The following is a 22075-nucleotide window of genomic DNA, read 5'->3' as shown; positions in this document are numbered from 1 at the left end:
TAAGTGCCAGCGTTACCACATAATACCTCTATGACTGACAGAAAGTGTTTTGGATTGATTGATAGAGGATTTTTTTTTTTTTGCAGTCCTAGGGTTTTGAATTCAGAGCCTTGCATTTGCTACTCAGGTGCTCTACCACTTGAGCCATACCCTCAGCCAGGAAGTGTATTTTTACAAGCTCCTTGGGTGTAACTGGCCTTAGTTTCTTTTTGAAAGGTGCTGTTCTTTCTTCCCTTTTCCATTTTTCCTAGTGATTCCAATAAGGGGGGGGGGGGGCGGCACTGAGAGCCCCATGGCTTCCATCTCCTATGCCTTCTTGTTTTTCTTCTGCAGACCAGGCTTCTAGATGCTTCTCTCTTCATGGAGTAAGATCTTGTCTTTTTTCTGACCTACTTGCCTGGGACTTTGTCCCTGCTGGCATCTACTTGGTGTGGCCACCTTCAGGCCTTGTATCTTACTGCTTGTGCTGAATCAGATAAAAATGGGCCCTGCATTGCAGCCTCCATTCCTGGTGTTAGCGGGAAGGCAGCCAAACTGACTCAGCACAAAAGCTCCTTTCCAGAAGGGAGCTAGGGCCCAATGCAAAGGACTGAGAGGAGCCCTGCTGCCTAGGCAGGGAATGTTAACTTACCATCCTCCACAACACATTTTCCCTTTTCAAAGAGCAGGCTGCACAAAGGAATCCTTGGGGCTCAGGGAGGAAGGAATTAAAAGAGAAACCAGGACAATCTAGCCCCTTTGAGCTGCTTGCCTGGGCCATTCATGCCTAGGGTAGACAGATCAGGGGGAAACAGGCCCATCTTGGGAGGACCTAGAAAATTGTTCAGGAGATTCCTGCAATTTTTCACTGGGCCATGGATAAGACCAACCCCCACTGGGAATATGGCCTAGTGGCAAGAGTGCTTGCCTCCTATACATGAAGCCCTGGGTTCACTTCCCTAGCACCACATATATAGAAAACGGCCAGGAGTGGTACTGTAGCACAGTGGCAGGGTGCTAGCCTTGAGCAAAAAGAAGCGAGGGACAGTGCTCACGCCCTGAGTCCAAGGCCCAGGACTGGCAAAAAAAAAAAAAAAAATTAGACCAACCCCCAACCCCCTCTCTTTCATCACTCTGCCCTTGGAAGGTAGTTTCCTACCTTTTTATTTATTCATTACCATGCTAGGAATCAATGCTTATTCATTGCTTGCTAGGCAAGCATTCTGTCTACCACTAAGTGACATCCCAGCCTGTCCTTGCCTTTTGAAAGCTACCCTCTGTGTGTGTGTGTGTGTGTGTGTGTGTGTGTGAGAGAGAGAGAGAGAGAGAGAGAGAGAGAGAGAGAAGAAAGGAGAGTATTGTGGGGCTTGAACTCAGGGCCTGGGCTCTGTTCCTGAGCCTCTTTGTGCTCAAGGCCAGCACTCTACCACTTGAGGCACAGGACTGCTTCTGCCTTTTTCAGTGGTTAGAGATAAGAGTCTCATGGGGACTTTTCTGCCCAAGCTGTCTTTGAACCGTGATCCTCAGATCTCAGCTGCAGGAGCCACCAGCACCCAGATCTCTAACATTTTTTGTAAGTGCTAGTACTGTGGCTTGAACTTAGAGCCTGGGATCTGTCCCTTAGCTTTTTTGCTCAAGGCTAATGGCCTGCCACTTGAGCCACTACTCTATTTCCAGCTTTTTGGTGGACTTTGCTGCCTGGGCTGGCTTTGAACCTCAGTCTCAGCTAGAATTACAGGTATGAGCCACCAGTACTCAGCTTCTTGGTTTCTTGGTATCTTCTGCTCCCTCCCTTTCTTCCCTGTCTTCATTTGTGTGTTTTCTCTACAAATCCAAAAGACTCATTATTTCAAGGATCTTGCTGATCACTTTGGTAAAACAAAGATTTAAAAGGCCCTATTCGTGGTTAGAAAGAGAGTGGTCAGATTCCCAAAGGAACTACAGATTCGTACCTGTCTAAACAGCCTATCTGATGAGAATAGGCATTAGCATCTATTCTGAGCCAGACTCTGAGCTAATCACACTTTCACTCACTGTCCTATTTAGGAGTATATATGGTGACTTCATTTTTTGAAAAAAAAAATTTTTTTTTGGCTGATCGTGGGGCTTGAACTCGGGACCTGAGCTCTTTGTTCAAGGCTAGTGCTCTACCACTTGAAGTCATAGTTCCACTTTCAGTTTTTGGGTGGTTAAATGGAGATGAGAGTCTCATGTCCTTTCTTGCCCAGACTGATTTCAAACCTAAGTCCTCAGATCTCAGCCTCCTGAGTAGCTAGGATTACAGGTGTGAGCCACTGGTGCCAGGTCAGTGGCACCTTCATTTTAACAGGTAGAAGCCAAGACTCAGGATGAAATGACTTGTCCATGTTCACACATATCTTGAGCTGCCTGCCCAGATTTAGAGCCTAGCACAGGTCTGTGTGTCTCTGAGGCTCTGCCCTTCCACAGGAGCATCAGGCTCAGTGTCCACCTAAGCTTGTGCTCAAGCTGGGCCATGTGTTTATTTCAGCAGCACAAGTTTGTTTTGTTACATCCAGAAGAACAAGACTATCTTTATATCAGTAGTTGGTTTGGTGTCAAATGGCCCTTTCTGGGTTATTGTTCTACCCTCTAACAGGGCAGGTAGCTTAACTCAGCTTAAGTGTTGGAGTCCCCATGACAACTGGAGGTAGTCACAGACCCACCCAGCGTGGCTGTGAGGATCAGCTATCAACTCTCAGTACCATACCTGGCACTTGGTACCACTCTGAGATGGGAGAGACTTGTCCCTGGAATCCAGGTTTCAGCCTGTAGAAGGGGCCTCTTGGATGAAGATGGCTTTTTCTCCTGGACCTCTTGTTCACCAGGCTCTAGAAACTCTGCTCTGTCTGGCCAGGTCCTTTCTTGCAAGCACATGGTCTATATTCATTTCCTATGGTACCTATAATGAAGCATCACAAAACTGGTGACCTAACAAATTTATTCTCTTCCAATTCCAGAGGCTACAAACCTAAAATAAGATTCACTAGGCTAAAGTAAAAATATAAATCGTTCTTTTTGGAGACTAGAGGGGAGTCCTTTCTTTTTTCTAGCTTCCAAGAGGCTTCCTGTTGTCCTTGGCTGATGGTCTCCTCCTCTGCCCTCAGAATACATCAGTCAAGTCCCTGCATCCATTATCACATCGCCTTCTGCTCTGACACTGATCCTCCAGCCTCTCTCTAAAAAGGACCCACCTGATGACATTGGGCCTGCCCAGTTCACCCAAGACAATCTCACCATCTTGAGAGTGTTAGTTCCATTGTGCCTGTAAAGTTCTTTGTGCTGTAAATGGTAACATCCATAGACTCCAGAGATTAGAACCTTAATATTTCTGGGAGACCTTGATTCCTCCTGCTATATGGCTTGAGAATGAAGATACGTGGCTTCCAAAACAGAAATGGAAAGATATAGTTATCAGAATTATCTGGAACATTGCTGTAGAGTTATTGGTGCTGCTCCCCAAAGTAGTTCTCATGATCCCCTCTCTGGGCATTCAGACATGGAGGGCTACTCTGCCCATTTCTGATACTAACTGTGCCTATAAACTGCTTTGATCAATGCACTGTTGTCAGGAGACACCTCCACCTCTTCCAGATAGAAGTTTTAGGAAACTACAGTTTGCCAGACCTCCCTCTCTTCTGCCTTGTGTATTTGGAATCCTAGGTCTATATGGATTTTCTCTATTTAGCTTTGGTTCTTGAGTGACTAGGATGCTTTCTCTGTGTTACACCATTTTTAGTTGCTTATTATTGTAGACCTAACCTATCTAGTCTGAAACATTTCTGGGGGGGACAAGGGAGGGAGGATGAAAGGAGTTTCTCATCCACCCAGCTGTATCTGCTGAGCCAACAGCTAGGTAACAGGAAGGGAATACTCCTAAAATAGCTCTTCTCTGCATATTGCCTGTGTCCCCGAGGACTCTGGCTTCTGACAAGCAATTCTTTTCTAAGTTGACATGATCGGATCTTCCTAAGGTTTGATCTCTTCTTGAAGGGAGGATGGTTTTGTGTTTATTTGGTTTTATTTGTGTGTGTGTGTGTGTGTGTGTGTGTGCATGCGTGCGTGTGCACGCGCCAGTCCTGGGGCTTGAACTCAGGGCCTGGGTACAGTCCCTGAACTTCTTTTGCTCAAGGCTAGAAGTCTACAACTTGGACTACAGCTCCACTTACAGATTTTTTGGAGTAGTTTTGTGGAGATGTGAGTCTCAGAGACTTTCCTTCCTGGGCTGGCTTCAAGCCGCCATGCTCAGATGTCAGCATAAGCCACCCGCACCTGGCTAATTTTCTCCACTTAGTTTTCAGCAAAGCTTTCTATTATGAGACATGAAGAGGGTTTTGTTTCTTTGTTTTATGGTACTGGGAATCAAATCCAGGACCTTAGGCAGAAATAAATGTTTTTCCTCCCTTCCCCTCATTCTTCCTATATCTTGTTATAAATAACTATTGTTACTTGTTAAACTGGCTAGTGTATCACAATTATGCTTTTTCTGATATAAAATATTTCCATTCTGGAGCTGGGAATGTGGCTTAGTGGTAGAATGTTTGACTAGCATGCATGAAACACTGGGTTTGATTCCTCAGCACCACATAAGCAAAAAAAGCTGGAAGTGGTGCTGTGGCCCAAGAGCTAGAGTGCTAGGCTTGAGCAAAAAGAAGCCAGGGACAGTGCTCAGGCCCTGAGTCCAAGCTCCAGGACTGGCAAATATATATATATATATTTTTTTCTGTTGTTCTGGAATTGATAATTGTCTCCTTTCTTTGTTGGTTTTTGTGCCCAGTATTGGAACTTGGCTTTTTCACTCATGGCCAGTGGGGGCTCTACCACTTGAGCCACACCTCCATTTCTGACTTTCTGCTGGTAAATTGGAGACAAGAGTCTCTTGGATTTGTCTGTCCAGGCTGTCTTTGAACAATGATTCTCAGATCTCAGCCTCCTGAGTAGCTAGAAATATAGGCATGAGCCACCAGCACCTAGTTTCATGGAGGTTCCTCCCCCTCCCCCTCCCCCTCCCCTCCCCCTCCCCCTCCCCCTCCCCCTCCCCCTCCCCCTCCCCTCCCCCTCTGTGCGCGCACTTTCGTGCGCGTGCGTGCGCTGGCCCTGGGGCTTGAACTCTGTCTCTTAACTCTTTTTTGCTGAGGGCTAGCATTCTACCACTTGAGCCACAGCTCTACTTTGGCTTTTTGGGTGATAAATGGGAGACAAGTCTTATGGAGTTCTCTGCCCAGGCTTGCTTTGAACCATAATTCTCAGGCTCAGCTTCCTGAGTGCTAAGATTACAAACATGAGCCACTGGCACCCAGCTTCATTGAGATTCTTTATGCTTTTTCCTGTGTACTTGGAATGCTTCCATTTACTATCTGTCCATCGACATTGATTAAATCTTCCCACAGCCTGCAGTAGTTCAATAGAAGGCTTTCAATTGAATCTTGTATATTGCCAGTCATGTGAAATAATTTATCAGTTCCATCTTTTTCCTTGGCGCACCCCACCTTCCAGTACACCCACTCCAGTATGCATGAAGCTAGACAGCAGCCCAGAAAGCACCTCTCTTTTCTGCTCTACCCCCACCCCCGTTTTTTGTATTCCTACAGCTTGGTTTATGATGTTTCTTTCTTTTTTTAATGGGTTTGGGGCTTGAACCCAGAACTCCACACATAGGAGGTAACCAGTCTGCTATTGAACTACCTCCCCAGCTCATGGTTGTGCTTTTTGTGGGAGCATGTCCTCCGGTAACTTATAGAAAGTAAGTTTTTGAGACTGTCAGCCTGACATTGTCCTTTTTTACCTTTATCATTGATTTCTCAAGTGAGACTTCTGGGCATTTCATCTTTTTTTTTTTTTTTTTTTTTTTTGCCAGTCTTGGGGCTTGAACTCAGAGCCTGGGCACTGTCCCTGAGCTCGAGGCTAGCACTCTACCACTTAAACACAGTGCCACTTCCAGCTTTTTCTATTTATGTGGTATTGAGGAATTGAACCCAGGGCTTCATGCCTGTGAGGCAAGCACTCTACAACTAAGCCACATTCCCAGCCCAGCATTTCATCTTTGCTGAGGAATTTGGGGTCATTTTTGGTTCTTTTTTTTTTTTTTTGGCCAGTCCTGGGCCTTGGACTCAGGGCCTGAGCACTGTCCCTGGCTTCTTCCCGCTCAAGGCTAGCACTCTGCCACTTGAGCCACAGCGCCGCTTCTGGCCGTTTTCTGTATATGTGGTGCTGGGGAATCGAACCTAGGGCCTCGTGTATCCGAGGCAGGCACTCTTGCCACTAGGCTATATCCTCAGCCCCATTTTTGGTTCTTGACCCTCTTTTTTTCTTCTTTTTCTCAAGGAGCAAGTCTTAGGGTACTTTTTATCTCTGGGTTCTGAAATGTCAGGTCTATGATTGAGATAAGCTTATCTGTCTCTGGGTCTATTGTTGAGCAGGTCCAGTCACTCTGTTCCCTCTTCCCTGGCCACTGTGATTCATTCCAGGATGGGCCTGTGACCTAGTCATCCCAAAGTCTGACTTTTCCTTCTCAGACTTCAGTGTGAATTGGTAATTGGTAGGGACAGAAACTCTCTCGGTCTCTCTGTCTCTCTCTCTCTGTCTCTCTCTCTGTCTCTCTGTCTCTCTCTCTCTGTACTTGGAATGGTATAAGCCCACAGGTACTGAGTATCTCCATGGAAAGAAAGCCTATCTGAGAGAGAAAAGTACTCCTTATCCACTTCTCTGCAAAAAAAAAAAAATCACCCAAAAGCTTTAGCTCCAAACAACACTTCAGTATCCAGGTGCAATATAGCTGATGGCTCTCCCATCATCTCTCACAAGGCTTGAGTCAGGTGTTCTCTAGGGCTGCAGTCTCATCTGAAAGGTTGGCTGGAGAGGATATGCTTCCATACTCAGTCCTATGGTTGTTAGGACTGAGTTCCTGGTTGAACTTAGGGCCTCAGCTCCTCACTGGCTGTTGGCCAATGACCTCCTTCAGTTGTTTGACATGTGAGCCCTTCTTTGGGGCAGCTCACAACTTTGCAGCTGCCTTCCATTAGAGCAAGAAAATGAATGAGCTTGTAAGTCAGAAACCAGCATCTAGTGATTCTCATTATTAGAAGCAAGTTACAAGGCCAGGCCCACATTCAAGGGAAGTGGATTTCAAGAGTCCAAATACCAGGAGATGAGAAGCTGCCCTTAGCAGCCAATTAAGATATATAGCCGGGGCTGGGAATATGGCCTAGTGGCAAGAGTGCTTGCCTCCTACACATGAAGCTCTCGGTTCGATTCCCCAGCACCACATATATGGAAAACAGCCACATATATGGAAAACAGCCAGAAGGGGCACTGTGGCTCAGGTGGAAGAGTGCTAGCCTTGAGCAGGAAGAAGCCAGGGACGGTGCTCAGGCCCTGAGTCCAAGGCCCAGGACTGGCCAAAAAAAAAAAAAAAAGATATATAGCCAATACATGCAATAAATTCTTGAAAAAGAGTGACATTTGCCTCAGTACCCCATATTGCTTACAAGTATCATTTGTTAGGATAAGCATGTTTTATATAAATTCTCTCTAATCCATGTGGAGATAAATTGTATATTGGTACTGGGGCTGGAACTTAGGGCCTCAGGTTCTTCCTTGGCTTTTTTGGGCTCAAAGCTAGTGCTCTACCACTTGAGGTACACCTCTACTTCCAGCTTTTGTGTGTATGTGCCAGTCCTGAGGCTTGACCTCTGGGCCTGGGCTCTGTCCCTGAGCTTTTGTGCTCCAGGCAAGCACTATACCACTTGAGCCACAGCTCCATTTCTAGCTTTTTGTGGTTAATTAGAAAATTAAAAAAAAAAAAATCTCACAGGCTTTACTGCCCAGGCTGGCTTTGAACCATGATCCTCAGATCGCAACTTCCTGTATAGCTAGGATTAATGGCATGAGCGACCAGTGCCTGGCCACTTCCAGCTTTTTGCTAATTGGAGGTAAGAGTCTCACAGACTTTACTACCTGAGCTGGCTTCAAACTCTGATCCTCAGATCTCAGTTTCCTGAGTTGCTAGGACTACAGTTATGTGTGGGGCTCCAAATTGCCAGGCTTCGCTCTACTCCTCCCAATCCACGTGGGGAGGGGTCCTGGGCTTATCTATCTCTTCTGTCTGGGATCCATACTCACTCTCTCATGTCCCCCCCCCCCCAGGTAGGGATTAGACGCGGAAGCGGGGACCCGGATTAGCCTCCGTTCGCGTGTGGTTGCGGGACCCCCATATTCGCCAGCCCAAGGAGAGACAGGAGAGCGTGGGGTCTCAGAGACCCTCTCTGGGATGATTCTATTTTTATTCAAATGAGGAGGCATAGATATACCCCAAGGGCGGGCACAAGAGAGGGAGAACAGATTGGCCATCAGAGCTATCCGTCAAGTGATGCCAAGGGACTTCCCTTGTGGGTGGAGGCCCAGTCCCCCAAGGATTGGGTTTCTGGGGTACCCCCGCCATTGCACACGTGCTTGCCCCAGGAGCAGGGGCTTCTCTTCCTGTTAAAGGCGGAAGAAGAGGGGAGGAGACAGGCCAAGGCCAGCTGTGGCCTCTTAAAGGCACAGCTGACCTCAACAGGTATGAACCACTGGCACTCAGCAATGTGGATATTTTTCAGATAAACATTTTAAGTAGTAAATACCTTGATGCCTTTTTTATTTTTTACTTTTTGTCAGTAATGGGGCTTGAACTCTGGGCTTGGGCACTGTCCTTGAGCCCGTCAGCTCAGGGCTAATGCTCTACCACTTGAGCCACAGTGCCACTTCCAGTTTTCTGGTGGTTAATTGGAGATAAGAGTCTCACAGACAGCCTGCCTGGGCTGGCTTTGAACTGTGATCCTCAGATCTCAGACTCCTGAATAGGATTATAAGCATGAGCTACTGGTGCTAGCTTGATGCTTATTTTAATAGTAAGGCCTGATATCCCCAGGGCAGGCCTGCAATTATCAAAAATTTAATGCATGGAACTGGAGGTAGTTCATGTGGTCGGGTCCCAACAGAGTAAGCAAGCAAGCTGAGTGAACATGAGGCCCTTAATTCAACCCCAATACCACCCCCTAAAAAATAATGCTCAGGGGCTGGGAATATAGCCTAGTGGCAAGAGTGCTTGCCTCGTATACATGAAGCCCTGGGTTCAATTCCTCAGCACCACATATAGAGAAAAGGCCAAAGTGGCACTGTGGCTCAAGTGGTAGAGTGCTAGCCTTGAGCAAAAAGAAGCCAGGGACAGTGCTCAGACCCTGAGTTCAAGGCCCAGGACTGGCAAAAAAAAATAATGCTCACATTTTCAGTTCTTGGACTTGTTTCATAATCTAAGAAAATACCCAATCAGAGCCATTTCTAAAATGGCATTTAAAGACCCTTTGGGGCTGGGAATGTAGCTCAATGCTAGAGTACTTGCCTAGCACGCATAAAGCCCTAGCTTTGATTCCAGTGCCACAGAAAGTAGTAAATGAAACTTCTTCATTTAAATGTGACCACCCTAAAATGATTTGGCATTCTTTTAAAAATTCAGACCTTGGGCTGGGAATATGGCCTAGTGGTAAAATGCTCACCTCATATACATGAAGCCCTAGGTTCAATTCCCCAGCACCACATATACAGAAAAAGCCAGAAGTGGCAGAGTGCTAGCCTTGAGCAAAAAGAAGCCAGGGACAGTGCTCAGGCCCTGAGTCCAAGCCCCAGGACTGGCAAAAACAAAACAAAGAGGATAGTTAAAAAAAAAAAATTCAGGGGCTGGGGATATAGCCTAGTGGCAAGAGTGCCTGCCTCGGATACACGAGGCCCTAGGTTCGATTCCCCAGTACCACATATACAGAAAACGGCCAGAAGCGGCGCTGTGGCTCAAGTGGCAGAGTGCTAGCCTTGAGCGGGAAGAAGCCAGGGACAGTGCTCAGGCCCTGAGTCCAAGGCCCAGGACTGGCCAAAAAAAAAAAAATTCAGGGGGCTGGGGATATAGCCTAGTGGCAAGAGTGCCTGCATCAGATACACGAGGCCCTAGGTTCGATTCCCCAGCACCACATATACAGAAAACGGCCAGAAGCGGCGCTGTGGCTCAAGTGGCGGAGTGCTAGCCTTGAGCGGGAAGAAGCCAGGGACAGTGCTCAGGCCCTGAGTCCAAGGCCCAGGACTGGCCAAAAAAAAAAAAAAATTCAGACCTTGAGCTGGATGCTAGTGTCTCACACCTGTAATCCCTGCTACTCACAAGACTAAGATCTAAGGATTGTCTTTCAAAGCCAGCCAGGGCAGGAAAGTCTGTGCAACTCCTATCTCCAATTAATCACCAAAAATCTTGGAAGTGGAGCTATGGATCAAGTGGTAGAGTACCACTAGCTTTGAGCAAAAAAGCTCAAGGATAGCATCCAGGCTTTGAGTTTAAGCCCTAAATCTGGCATTAAAAAAAAAAAAGACAGAAAGCAAGCAATGGCTGGGTGGTCAGGTGCTGATGGTCACACCTGTAATCTTAGTTACTCAGGAGGCTGAGATCTGAAGATCAAGGTTCAAAGCCAGCTTAGGCAGAACAGTTCCTGAGACTCATTTCCAATTAACCCAATTAGAATGATAGCTTTGGTGTGACATGATTTGCTGTGTAATGATGTGACGTGTGGAATGTTCCCCCAAAATCCTATAAAAACCCTGCTGAATGGAGGGTCGGGGCTCTCGATTCAGACCCAGTGCGTTGGTTACGATTGTGAGCCCAGGCTCAAGCTTGCAGTAAAGATTCTCGTGTGATTACATCAGGGGGAAAAAAAATGCTAGCTTTGGGCAAAAAGAAGCTCAAGGGCAGCTCCCAGGCCCAGAGTTACAGTCCAGGTCACACACACACACACACACACACACACACACACACGTACACACATGCACACACAAATTCAGACCTTGTAACAGGTGGGACACATAGTCAGTGGCCTGATAAGTTGACATGGACAGAGCTTTGTGAGGTGGGGTACTTGCTTCTTCCTGGAGATACCAACATTTGGTTTCTAGCATATAGCCTCCACCTGTCAGCCACTAATCATTCAGAACTAACACTTGTGAAAAAGGGGAATCCAATGGTTCAAGGAATGGCCAACCAACTGTAAATAGATCAGAGTCACAGAGTACTCGGATGATCTCTCAGGGCCAGAATGTGAGGTATACTATCTATCTCTCTCCTGCCCCTGTGTTCCCAGGAGGAGAGAACAAATAACAGCAGACACATCTTATCTTAGAAGCACTTGGTTTTATTGCACAGAAGCAATTGAAACTGGGCTCCAGTGGAAGGCGGGCCCGGTATGATTTGGTAGCCAGTGCCCAGCCCTGCCTGTCGCAGCTCTTCCACAATAAGAGTGCTGGACCAGGGCCTGACTACTCCTTTGGAAAACAGAAGGCATTCGGGAATAGGTTAAGACATCTCAAGCATAATGCGTTTCTAACTGCTCATTCATTATTGCGGTCATCTGTCAGTGGTACGTACGGGAAATTAATGCACTTAATTGGAAAGGAGGGGGCAGTTTTTTAAGTCAAGTGAAGTTTACGTGTGGCATTCAGCATACATCACATATTCAGCTACAGAAGCTATCATAACATAATTGTCCATCGCCTGGGGAGAGTAGGGAGGGCTGAAGAGCACACTCCAGTGTGTACTGGAGCTAAGTGTACTCTCACTCGCTATCCAGTGACTAAAAGAAATTCTTATTTGGTGAAGGAGGGCCCATAGTCAGTCTCCTCTTACAGAAAGAAACAGGGAGGGGAAAAAAGGAAAGGAAATTCATTACACTGACCCTTTAGCTCCAGGACCCTCCTGGGTTTCTTTGGCTGCTCTGGTTGTTTTCTTTCTCCCCTCCTTACTTCTCCCCCTTGGCTGCCTTGTCCTTTGAGTCCTTCTCTGTAGGCTTGCTGTCTTTTTGGTCTGTGCTGGAGGATTTTTCGGCCTTCTCCGTCTTGGGCTTGCTAGGTGTGGGGGCCTCCTTGCTGGGCTCCTTAGGGAGGCTCCGCTCATCCTCCTTGCCCTTGGCCTCTGCTTTGGGTTTCTCCTCGGGCTTCTTGCCTTCTGCGGCCTTCTCTTCTTTGGTGTCTTTCTTTTCTGGTGCTGCCAGTGTCTCTTCTTTCTTTGGCTTTTCTGGCTCTTTCTCTGCAGGTTTGCTGGGCTCTTTGGCCTTGGTCTCCTCGGTCTTCTCTTTGGGTTTAGCCTCTTCCTTTACCTCCTCCTTGGTCAGAGCCTCCTCTGAAGTTGCTGCTTTTTTCTTATCTCCTCCCTCTTCCTTCTTGGCTTCCACTTTGGGTTCTTGGGGCTTTTCTGCAGCAGCTTCCTTCTTCTCCTCAGCCTCCTTTGAGGCCTCCTTTTTGGGACTCTCATCCTTCTTGCTGTCCTTTCCCTCCGTTTTTTGTGTGGCTTGAGTCTTGTCTTCCTCTACCTTCTTTGGGGGCTCTTTGGCTTTCACCTCCTCCTTTACAGGGGATTTTACCTCTTCCTTCTTGGGGACCTCCTTCTCAGGAGCCTTGGCCTCCTCCTTCGCAGGGGACTTGGCCTCCTCCTTTGCAGGGGACTTGGCCTCCTCCTTTGCAGGGGACTTGGCCTCCTCCTTTGCTGGGGACTTGGCCTTCTCAGGAGCCTTGGCCGCCTCCTTTGTGGGGGCCTTGGCCTCTTCCTTTATGGGGGACTTGGCCTCTTCCTTTACAGGGGACTTGGCCTCCTCTTTCACAGGAGCCTTGGCCTCCTCCTTCACGGGGCTTTTGGCCTTCTCAGGGGATTTGACATCCGCGGGGGACCTGGTTCCTTCCTTCACAGGGGTCTTGGCTTCTGGAGACTTCACATCCAGAGTCTTGGCCTTCTCAGAGGACTTGGCTTCTTCCTTCTCTGGGGACTTGACCTCTGCTGGGGACTTAACCTTGTCTGGGGACTTAGCCTCTGCTGGGGACTTGACCTCTGCTGGGGACTTGGCCTCTGCTGGGGACTTGACCTCTGCTGGGGACTTGGCCTCTGCTGGGGACTTGACCTTCTCAGGGGACTTGACCTCTTCTGGGGACTTGACCTTCTCAGGGGACTTGACCTCTACTGGGGACTTGACTTCTGTGGGGGACTTGACCTTGTCTGGGGACTTGACCTCTTCCATGGGAGACTTGGCCTTCTCTGGGGACTTGGATTCCTCCCTTGCTGGACTCTTGGCCATCTCAGGGGATTTCACCTCAGCTGGGGACTTGGCCTCTTCCTGAACTGGGGACTTCGTCTCCTTTTCTGGGGATGTTGCCTCTTCTGCTGAGGGCGACTTTGTAGCTGTTGCTTCTCCTTTTTCTTCTTCTTCTTCTCCTGCCTCTTCTGCTTCCTCCTTTTCTCCCCCCTCTTCTTCTTCTTGGGCCTCTTTCTCCTCTTCTTCAGTCACTTCTTCAGTCACTTGGATCTCTTCTGTTTGTTCCTCCACAATCACGGTTTCCTTCTCTGACTTTTCTACCACCTTGATCTTCTCTTCACTTTTCACTTTTATGTGAGTGGATGTAGAGGGAATTTTTGGGAGTCCCTCTGGGAGAGAGAAAGGGCTGGGGCCAAAGCCAATCCGACACTCTTCACCTTCCAGGAGTTTTCTGTAGAACGGATAACAAACACATCACTACTAACACAGAGCACATTTGGAGGCCTCAGGTCTTCCTTGGTTTTCCCGAAACTCCAAGGTATCCAATGCTGCAGACTTTGGTAAAGGAAGGGATGTGAGTTGATGGAAGGGCTTTCTTCCTTAACTTCTTTCTCCCTTTCATAGTTTTGTTGTTATTATTATTATTATTTATTATTATTATTATTATTGCCAGTCCTGGGGCTTGAACTCAGGGCCTGAACACTGTCCCTGGCTTCCTTTTGCTCAAGGCTAGCACTCTACCACTTGAGCCACAGTGCCACTTCCAGTTTCCTGGTGGTTAACTGGAGTCTCATGTAGGGGGTTGGGAATATGACCTAGTGGTAAGAGCGCTTGCCTCGTATACATGAAGCCCTGGGATCGATTCCCCAGCACCACATATATAGAAAATGGCCAGAAGTGGCGCTGTGGCTCAAGTGCCAGAGTGCTAGCCTTGAGCAAAAAGAAGCCAGGGATAGTGCTCAGGCCCTGAGTCCAAGGCCCAGGACTGGCAAAAAAAAAAAAAAAGAGTCTCATGGACTTTCCTGCCTGAGCTGGCTTTGAACTGTGATCCTCAGACTTCAGCCTCCTATGTAGCCAGGATTACAGGCATGAGCCATCAGTGCCCAGCTTTTTTTTTTCCTTGTTACTATTGCTAGGTATCTTAAACTTATTTAATTATTTAAGTGCTGAGGATGGGACCATGCTAAGCACACACTCTACAACTGAGCTATACTTTCCACAGTAGGCACTTTGAGAATGGAGAAAGTCACTCAACAAATAAGAACTTTTATATTAATAAAAGTCACATTTATTATTCCTTGAATAAAATATTCAATAGAAGGTAGGCACTGATGGCTACAATCTGTAATCCTAGTTACTTAGGAGGCTGAGATCTGAGGATCTTGGTTTAAAGCTAGCCTTGTCAGGAAAGTCTTTGACAATCTTTTATTTTATTTTTGTTCTGGTCCTGAAGCTTGAAGTCAGGGCTTAGACATGTTTCTGAGCTTCTTTTGCTCAAGGCCAGTACTCTACCACTTGAAGCACAGCTCTATCCAGTTTTTTCCATGATTAATTGGAGATAAGAGTCTGGCAGACTTCTGCCTGGGCTGTCTTTGAACCATACCCTCAGATCTTAGCCTCCTAAGTAGCTAGGATTACAGGTTGTGAGCCACCAGCACCAAGCTTATCCTTGACACTCTTATCTCCAATTACCCACCAAAAAGCCAGAAGTGATAATGTGGCTCAAGTGGTAGACCACCAGCAAAATAGCTAAGGGACAGCACTTAGGCCTGAGCACAGATGCCCCAAGCACAGAGCTAGCGTGTGTGTGGGTGTGTGCATGTATTACTGTATGTACATATATATATATATTCTCATATACACATACATACATATAGCTAGATATTTAAGAGAAAGCTGGGAAGCTACTAGCTGTGTGTTTGATCCTCAGGACTGAAGGAAAAGAAAGAAAAAAAACTGGAACCGACAATCCCACAGTTATCAATTTTGATTTAAGAAGTCTTAGAATGTTGCCATTTGAATTTTTCCATCACTTTTTGTTGTTATATTTTGGGTTTAGGAAAAGGTGGTGATTGCAGTTTCTCCTCTTGGCTTTGCTACTTACTAGGTGTTCACGTTCTTAAGAATTCCATTTACTCATTGGTTTTAAGAAAGGGTAAGAGGGCTGGGAATATGGCCTAGTGGCAAGAGTGCTTGCCTCCTACACATGAAGCTCTCGGTTCGATTCCCCAGCACCACATATATGGAAAACGGCCAGAAGGGGCGCTGTGGCTCAGGTGGCAGAGTGCTAGCCTTGAGCGGGAAGAAGCCAGGGACGGCGGTGCTCAGGCCCTGAGTCCAAGGCCCAGGACTGGCCAAAAAAATTAAAAATAAAATAATAAAGAGAGAGAGAGAGAGAGAGAGAGAGAGAGAGAGAGTGTCCTGATCTTGCTGGGCAGTGGTGGCTCACAGTGGCTCACACCACTGGATCATAAAATTGCACTTGTTAAATGGCAAATTTTATGTGACATATAGGACCAAAATAAAAGACTTGTCTCTAATGCAGGTAGGCTGTCTAAACAGGGCTTGAAATCTGAGGCTTAGCACCTCCATAAAAACCCAAGGCTTCGCACCACCCCAAGGTTCCTGGTCCACTCACCTATAAGCAGCAATCTCAATATCCAAGGCCATCTTTACATTGAGCAAGTCCTGGTACTCCCGGAGCTGGGCCGCCATCTCCCACTTGGTATTCCTCAGCTCATTGTCCAGCTGCTGAATGGCTTCCTGGAGATGACAGGTCACACAAGTCACTGGCTGGCCAGTGGCTGGCCCCAGGGACCAGGATACCAGAGAAGCTGGGGCCCAGAATAGCCCTGCCCAGCTAGCTAGGCCCACTGGGGACCAAACCCCACCGCATCAAAGCTGCGGGGTCTTGGACATGGGAAAAGCTGTAGCAAAAAATCTCAGCCTGGGGAAAGGTCTAGAATGAAACACATCAGACATAGATCTAGTCAATAGAATGAAATTTTAAAGATCTCTTAAGTTTAGAAACTGTTTCATGACTGGGGATATGGCCTAGTGGCAAGAGTGCCTGCCTTGTATACATGAGGCCCTGGGTTCGATTCCCCAGCACCACATATACAGAAAACGGCCAGAAGTGGCGCTGTGGCTTAAGTGGCAGAGTGCTAGCCTTGAGCAAAAAGAAGCCAGGGACAGTGCTCAGGCCCTGAGTCCAAGGCCCAGGACTGGCCAAAAAAAAAGAAAAAAAGAAAAAAAGAAAAAGAAAAAAAGGAACTGTTTCATGAAAGCCAGACACTGATGGCTCACACCTGTAAATCCTAACTACTCAGGAGGCTGGGATCTAAGGACTGAGGTTCAGAGCCAGCCCAGGCAGGAAAGTCCATGAGACTCTTATCTCAAATTAACCACCAGAAAACTGGAAGTGGAGCTGTGGATCAAAGTGGCAGAGTGAGCAAGAAAGCTCAAAGACAGCACAGAGACCCCACATTTAAACCCCATGACTGACAAAAAAAGAAAAAAAAAAAAGAAAATGTTTCATGAATAGTTCGGGGATTGTAGCTCAGTATAGAGCATTTGCCTAGTTTGCACAAGGCTTTAGGATTTGACCTCCACTGTTAGAAAAGAAACACAAACAAACAAAAATGCTCAGTGGAAGAAGAGGAGCCACATCTGCTTTTTCTCCCTATTGTTTCCCCAATACCCCAATACCCTGTCACATGGTCAGGGCTTGGCACTCACTTGTCATCGCTGACCTGGTAAATGAGACAATACAACAGAGCACAGTAAAAATAAGTTGATACTATGTAACTGTACCCTTTTTGCACAACACCTTGTCAAAAAAATTTGTGTTCAATTAATAAATAAAAAAATAAGTTGAAATTTCCCCTGCTCCAAGCCCTCTGGGGTCATTGCTTAAAATGATCTAACTGCTTTTTATTTTCTTCTCTTTGTGTCTCTGTCTCCTAATGTATCTACATTCATCATTACATGTTCCTTGTATATTCTTTTGAGAGTGACATTTTCTCTTACAGTTTGTCTTTAACTGAAGGCCTTGGCCAAGACCCTCCCACAGGCACCTCTTACTAGGAACCCAATGTCCACTGTGATCAAGACCTGGCTGAGTACTCTCAGGTTTGCCTCTCTCCCAGCCTTCACAGCTTGGCAAAGCAGGTATCTGTTCTTTCTGTCTTTCTCTTCTGCATTCTAATTCAGAAATTCAGACAGGCAGCTAACTCTCCTGGGCTCACCCATCTAGAAAGTACTGGGATGTCAGATTCTGAGGCGAGTGGTCTTCATCACTACATCCTACTCAGAGAGGGGCAGTGGCTTTCCCAGGCTCGCCCAGCCAGGCAAGGTAGCCTGGCCCTCTGCCCTTCCTTTGCCCACCTGGTAGGACATAATGTCAGCCTGGTGACGGTCCTCCAGCTCAGAGCGCTGTCTCTCGAGGGAATCTTTGGTGCTCTTCAGTGCCTCCAGCTCTGTGGTCCTGGCCTGCAGCTGACGCCGGTACTCACTGATTTCCTCCTGAGCAGAGCGCATGGCATCTGAATTCACTTTGGCTGCTTCTGACAGTCGGTCCAGCCTCACTAGATAGAGAAGGAAAAGAGTAAGGCATAGGATTAGACACCTGGAACTGGGTTCCAGTGCCCTATCTGGAAGGTGACACACACAGATTGAGTACCTGCCGGGTGCCAGGCACCATTCTGGATTCTTATCTCCTCCCTATGAGATAGACAAGTGACTACTGCCCAATGCCATACAGCTAATGCATGGCACAGTGGGATTCAAATCTAGAGTCTAACCAGCTCCAAAGATCAGACTCTTGTTGTCTCCCTGAGCTTAGGATCCACCCATACACCATTCAGCAGGAAAGAAAGCCGCCATTTCCGATCTGAATGTCTGATTCAGCTCCCCAGCAAAGAGCTTGCACAATGGGGATTCACATGTGAAATCTGGCCCATAAGGGCTTAATGATGAGCTGTTGAACAAGTGAATAAGCCTGTGACCTTTGAAAGCATTAAGAGCTCTGGAAACAATCAGGTCACCATGTCACTTCCATGCAGAATCCAAGGTCATTGCAGAGCCTGAGACCTGTGTGCTAGCCCTCTGTTCCTTCCCCCACCTAACTATACATTCCTTAGCAAAGGAACTCTGGCCAGCAACCATCTCCTGATTCCCAGAAGACCTTGGGGGGACTGGTGGAGATCTGAAGATTGCTCTCTATCCTGAATCCCCAGGCAGCAGCACCCAGAGCTTGAGGTGTGTGTGTGTGTGTGTGTGTGTGTGTGTGTGTGTGTGTGTGTGCATGCCAGTCTTGAGGTGTGTGTGCATGCCATTCCTGAGGTTTGAACTGGATGCTGTCTCTGGGCTTTTTTGCTCAAGGATAGTGCTCTGCCACTTGAGCCACAGCTCCATTACTGGCTTTTTTAGTAGTTAATTGGAGGTAAGAGTCTCATGGACTTGCCTGCCCAGGCTGGCTTCGAACAGTGATCCTCAGAGCTCAGCCTCCTGGTAGCTAGGATTACAGGCATGAGACCATTATAGGATGCTGGTGGGGCTACAAATCCTGCAGTGGCCTGTCTGAGTGAAGGGAAAATATAGAGATTCCTCTTTGGAAGGGGCCTTGCTGCAGTGATGGGGGAGGGGACAGCTCTATCACTGCATAGGGGTAGAAAAAAGACAAATTCCAAGCATCCAGACCCCAGCCATTTCCTGGCTTTCTGTGCTGTGCTGGCAAAGACTTAGAAACCATCCAGATGGATGAGAATTCTCAGCTATCATGGAACCACACGTTCTTGAAAGAACATTGATGACATAGAACAATACATAAACAAATAGTTTCAAAAGTGGCCTGGGGGAACTCTCCAGATTGGGACACACATCCTGTCTGTGCTTTCAAGTCAGAAAAGAAATGAAGCCGGGCGCTGGTGGCTCAGGCCTGTAACCCTACTCAGGAGGCGGAGATCTGAGGATCATGGTTCAAAGCCAGCCCTGGCAGGCAGGAAAGTCCGTGAGACTCTTATCTCCAATCAACCACCAGAAAACCAGAAGTGGTGCTGGGGCTCAAGTTGTAGAGCGCTAGCCTCGAGCTGAAGAGCTCAGGAACAGCACCCAGGCCCAGAGTTCAAGCCCCACAACCAATCAAAAGAAAGAAAGAAGGAAAAGAAAGAAATGAAAACCAGAGAGGGCTGGCTGTGACTCAAGGTCACCCTGCCACTGGGCACAGCTTCAGGGTAGCTGCAGTCTAGCTGACTCAGGGCTGCAGGGACTTGAGGAAGGCGGTGGGAATTGGGAGGACCCAGCCTCCGTGAAGAAGAGCAAGCATATCAACTAGCTCAGGCATTGTTGCAGACATTGCTTTGGGGGCTGGTCCCACCCTTTTAGCTCCCATTGGAGATTAAGGTGGGGTTCTGCATTGAGCAGGCAATGGGAAGAAGCCAGCTGAAAGGATGGGGATGCAGGAAAGGGGGGGTAGGCGGGGTCGGCAGGGAAGGCATGGGCTGAAAGCTAGCACTGCTTAGGATCTAGAGGGATAGTCTGTTCCATTCTTGAAAGGAGACCTATCTCAGACTAGGGTCTCCTAATTTTGCGTGGGGAGCAGTTGAAGTACAGACATTGGGAATCGGGCGGAGGGGCAACCAAAGGAGAACCCCCAGGGGTGAGGCGTCCCACTAGAGGACACCAGTAGAACTTCATTCGCAGATCGCACGCCCGTTGCAGAGAGAACCTGGGCAGATGAACCGCCCTGCTGCTCTCTGCCTGGGCGTCAGGGGGCGCTCTTTCCACCCCCACCACCCCGCCCCCCAACCCGCATCCCTGCGCGCCTGCGCACCTCGGAACCACTCCTCCGACTGCAGCGTGCTCTGCACCGTTTGGCCTTCCAGCTGAGCGCGGATCTCGCGCAGCGCCGACGTCACGTCGCACTTGAGGGCGTCCCGCGCCTCGGCTTGCGCCTGCGCCTGCGTGGCGCCGCAGCCCTGGATCTGGCCGAGCAGCTCGCCCACCTCCTCCTGGTGGAGGCGCCGCAGGTAGCCGCACTCCTCCTGCAGCGCCTGAGCCTTCTTCTGCAGCTCCGCCCGCGCCGCGTCGGCCTCCTGCGCGAAGCGCGCGAGGGCGCGCGCCGCCGCCTCGGCCTCCTCGCGCTGCCGGGCCTCGTCGTCTAGGCGCTGGCGCACGTGGGCGATGTCCTCGAGCAAGTGCTCCTGCTCCAGGCGCAGCTGCCCGCGCGCCGCGCCCAGGCGCAGCACGGCGCCGCGCATCTCGCGCACCTCGCGCTCGTACAGCTCGCCCATGGCGGCGCGGCCCGCCTGCTGCTGCCGCAGCGCCGCCGCCTCGCCCTCCAGGCTGCGGTTGTGCGCCTCGAGCTGCCGCACCTTGTCGATGTAGCCGGCGAAGCGGTCGTTCAGCGCCTGCAGCTGCTCCTTCTCGCTGCGCGCCGCCACCACGCAGCCCTCCGGCCCGTTGCTCACCGTGTCCAGCGAGTCGGTGCTCGAGGCGGCGCCCGCCCCGCGGAAGCGGCTGGGGGAAGCCGACACGGAGCTCGCGGACGTCCGCGCCCACGAGTGGAAGCCGCTGGAGGAGCCGGCCGCCGAGCGCGGGCCGCCCGCGCCGCCCTTGCGGGACAGCGCGTAGTGCAGGCCGCCGCCTCCGTAGAGCGGCGCGAACGGGGCGCCCAGCAGCGCCTCCGCGCCGCCGCCGCCGTAGCTCATCATGGCCGGGAGCAGGTGCGGGCCGCCGGCGGGGAAGCCGGGACCGGAGCGCGGGGCCGGGACCGGGGCAGGCAGGCGGCACTGCGGCAGCGTGGGGATGCCGGCTCTTTTATAGCCGCCGCGGCCCGGGTCCGGCCCCTCGGTGGTGGGGGGTGGGGGGGCCGGGCGGAGGGCCCCGCCCTCCCTGCCTCCTCCCGCACGGCCCAGGCCGCCCCGCTCCGCCGCAGTGAGAGGGGCGGGGCGGGGGCGCGGGCGGGCCGGAGCGGCGTCGCAGTCCACCGAGCCTCGCGAGGTCAGGGTGGGGCTCGGGGAGCCAAGGACTCGGAGAGGGGACGAGTGAGGACCTCCGGGGGGGGGCGGGGTGGAGCCCCTACTAAGTGAGGGGGCTCGGGATGCGGGACCAGGAGATCTGAGGAAGGGGTGCGGGGCGCCTTCCGCGTGCAGTGCTGGAAGACCTCATCGATGGGACAGTTAGACTCAGCCCCCAGTAGCGGAGGGAGCAAGGCAACTCTGGTGGGGACGCCCGTGGGGACGGGACCGGCGGCTGGGGGTGCGGTGTCCCCCTGATTGAGCGGCCGCCCAGAGGGGGGATGGGGAAGTAAGTCTACACCGCACTCCTAATTCAGGGAGGGGGATCCTGGAGTTGGGAAAGGCCGGCGAGGCTGCCCTGGATGGAGGATATGGGAGACCCTGGCGAGGTGGAGGAAAGGAAACTCCGGATGATAGAGGGGACACAGTTCTCCAAAACGTCTACGAGTGTTCCCCAAGATTAGAAGTAGAAACCGCAGGAAGGACTCTCGGAGAAGGCAGAGGGGTCCCCTGAACCTGCGGAAGGAACCTGGGCTGAGTGTAGGAGCAGGAACACCCAAGCTGCGTCCTGCACACTGGGGGATCCGCTCTGGTTTGCTGGCTGAGTGACCTTGGACAAGTTCTGTCTTTCCACGCTGCCTTTCCTATATGTTCGGGGACTGGGGCGCCTTGTCCTAGTGGTAAACCGCTACTTCAGACCCCCAGCTGCACCCAGAGCTTCCCCTTTGCGGTGGGGGGAGTGTCTCCAGCTGCTTTGGGAGATGGAAACCCATATACTGCCTGCGGTTCTGACTGCTTTCCCACCATGACAAGGTTCATCTCACCCCCAAGGCAGAAAGTTCCGTCTTGCTCCTTGGGACGTGCTGGTAGGCACGGTGAGTGCCGATCCCTCACTCCCATGAGCCCTAATGGAGCTAGGTAGAAAAATAAAGTTCCCTTGGATTTGGGGGTGCATGCAGCCGCTTTGTTAGG

General features: G+C 49.8%; 1 protein-coding gene across 1 annotated transcript; it reads right to left on the bottom strand.

Annotated features, from left to right (window-relative positions):
• Positions 1 to 11801: 11801 nt before the first annotated feature.
• On the bottom strand, positions 11802 to 20797 carry Nefh (neurofilament heavy chain). Its single transcript, XM_048340932.1, has 4 exons — positions 19918 to 20797; positions 17472 to 17671; positions 15724 to 15848; positions 11802 to 13536 (listed from the first exon to the last, which is right to left on the bottom strand). The coding sequence occupies exons 1-4, from the start codon at positions 20795 to 20797 to the stop codon at positions 11802 to 11804; spliced, it is 2940 nt and encodes a 979-aa protein (XP_048196889.1).
• Between the last annotated feature and the right edge of the window lie 1278 nt (positions 20798 to 22075).

This window comes from Perognathus longimembris, chromosome 3, assembly GCF_023159225.1.
Source record: "Perognathus longimembris pacificus isolate PPM17 chromosome 3, ASM2315922v1, whole genome shotgun sequence".
In the NCBI taxonomy this organism is placed as follows: domain Eukaryota; kingdom Metazoa; phylum Chordata; class Mammalia; order Rodentia; family Heteromyidae; genus Perognathus; species Perognathus longimembris.
Note: the sequence above shows the minus strand (reverse complement) of the source record. Positions and strands in the feature narration are given on the sequence as shown.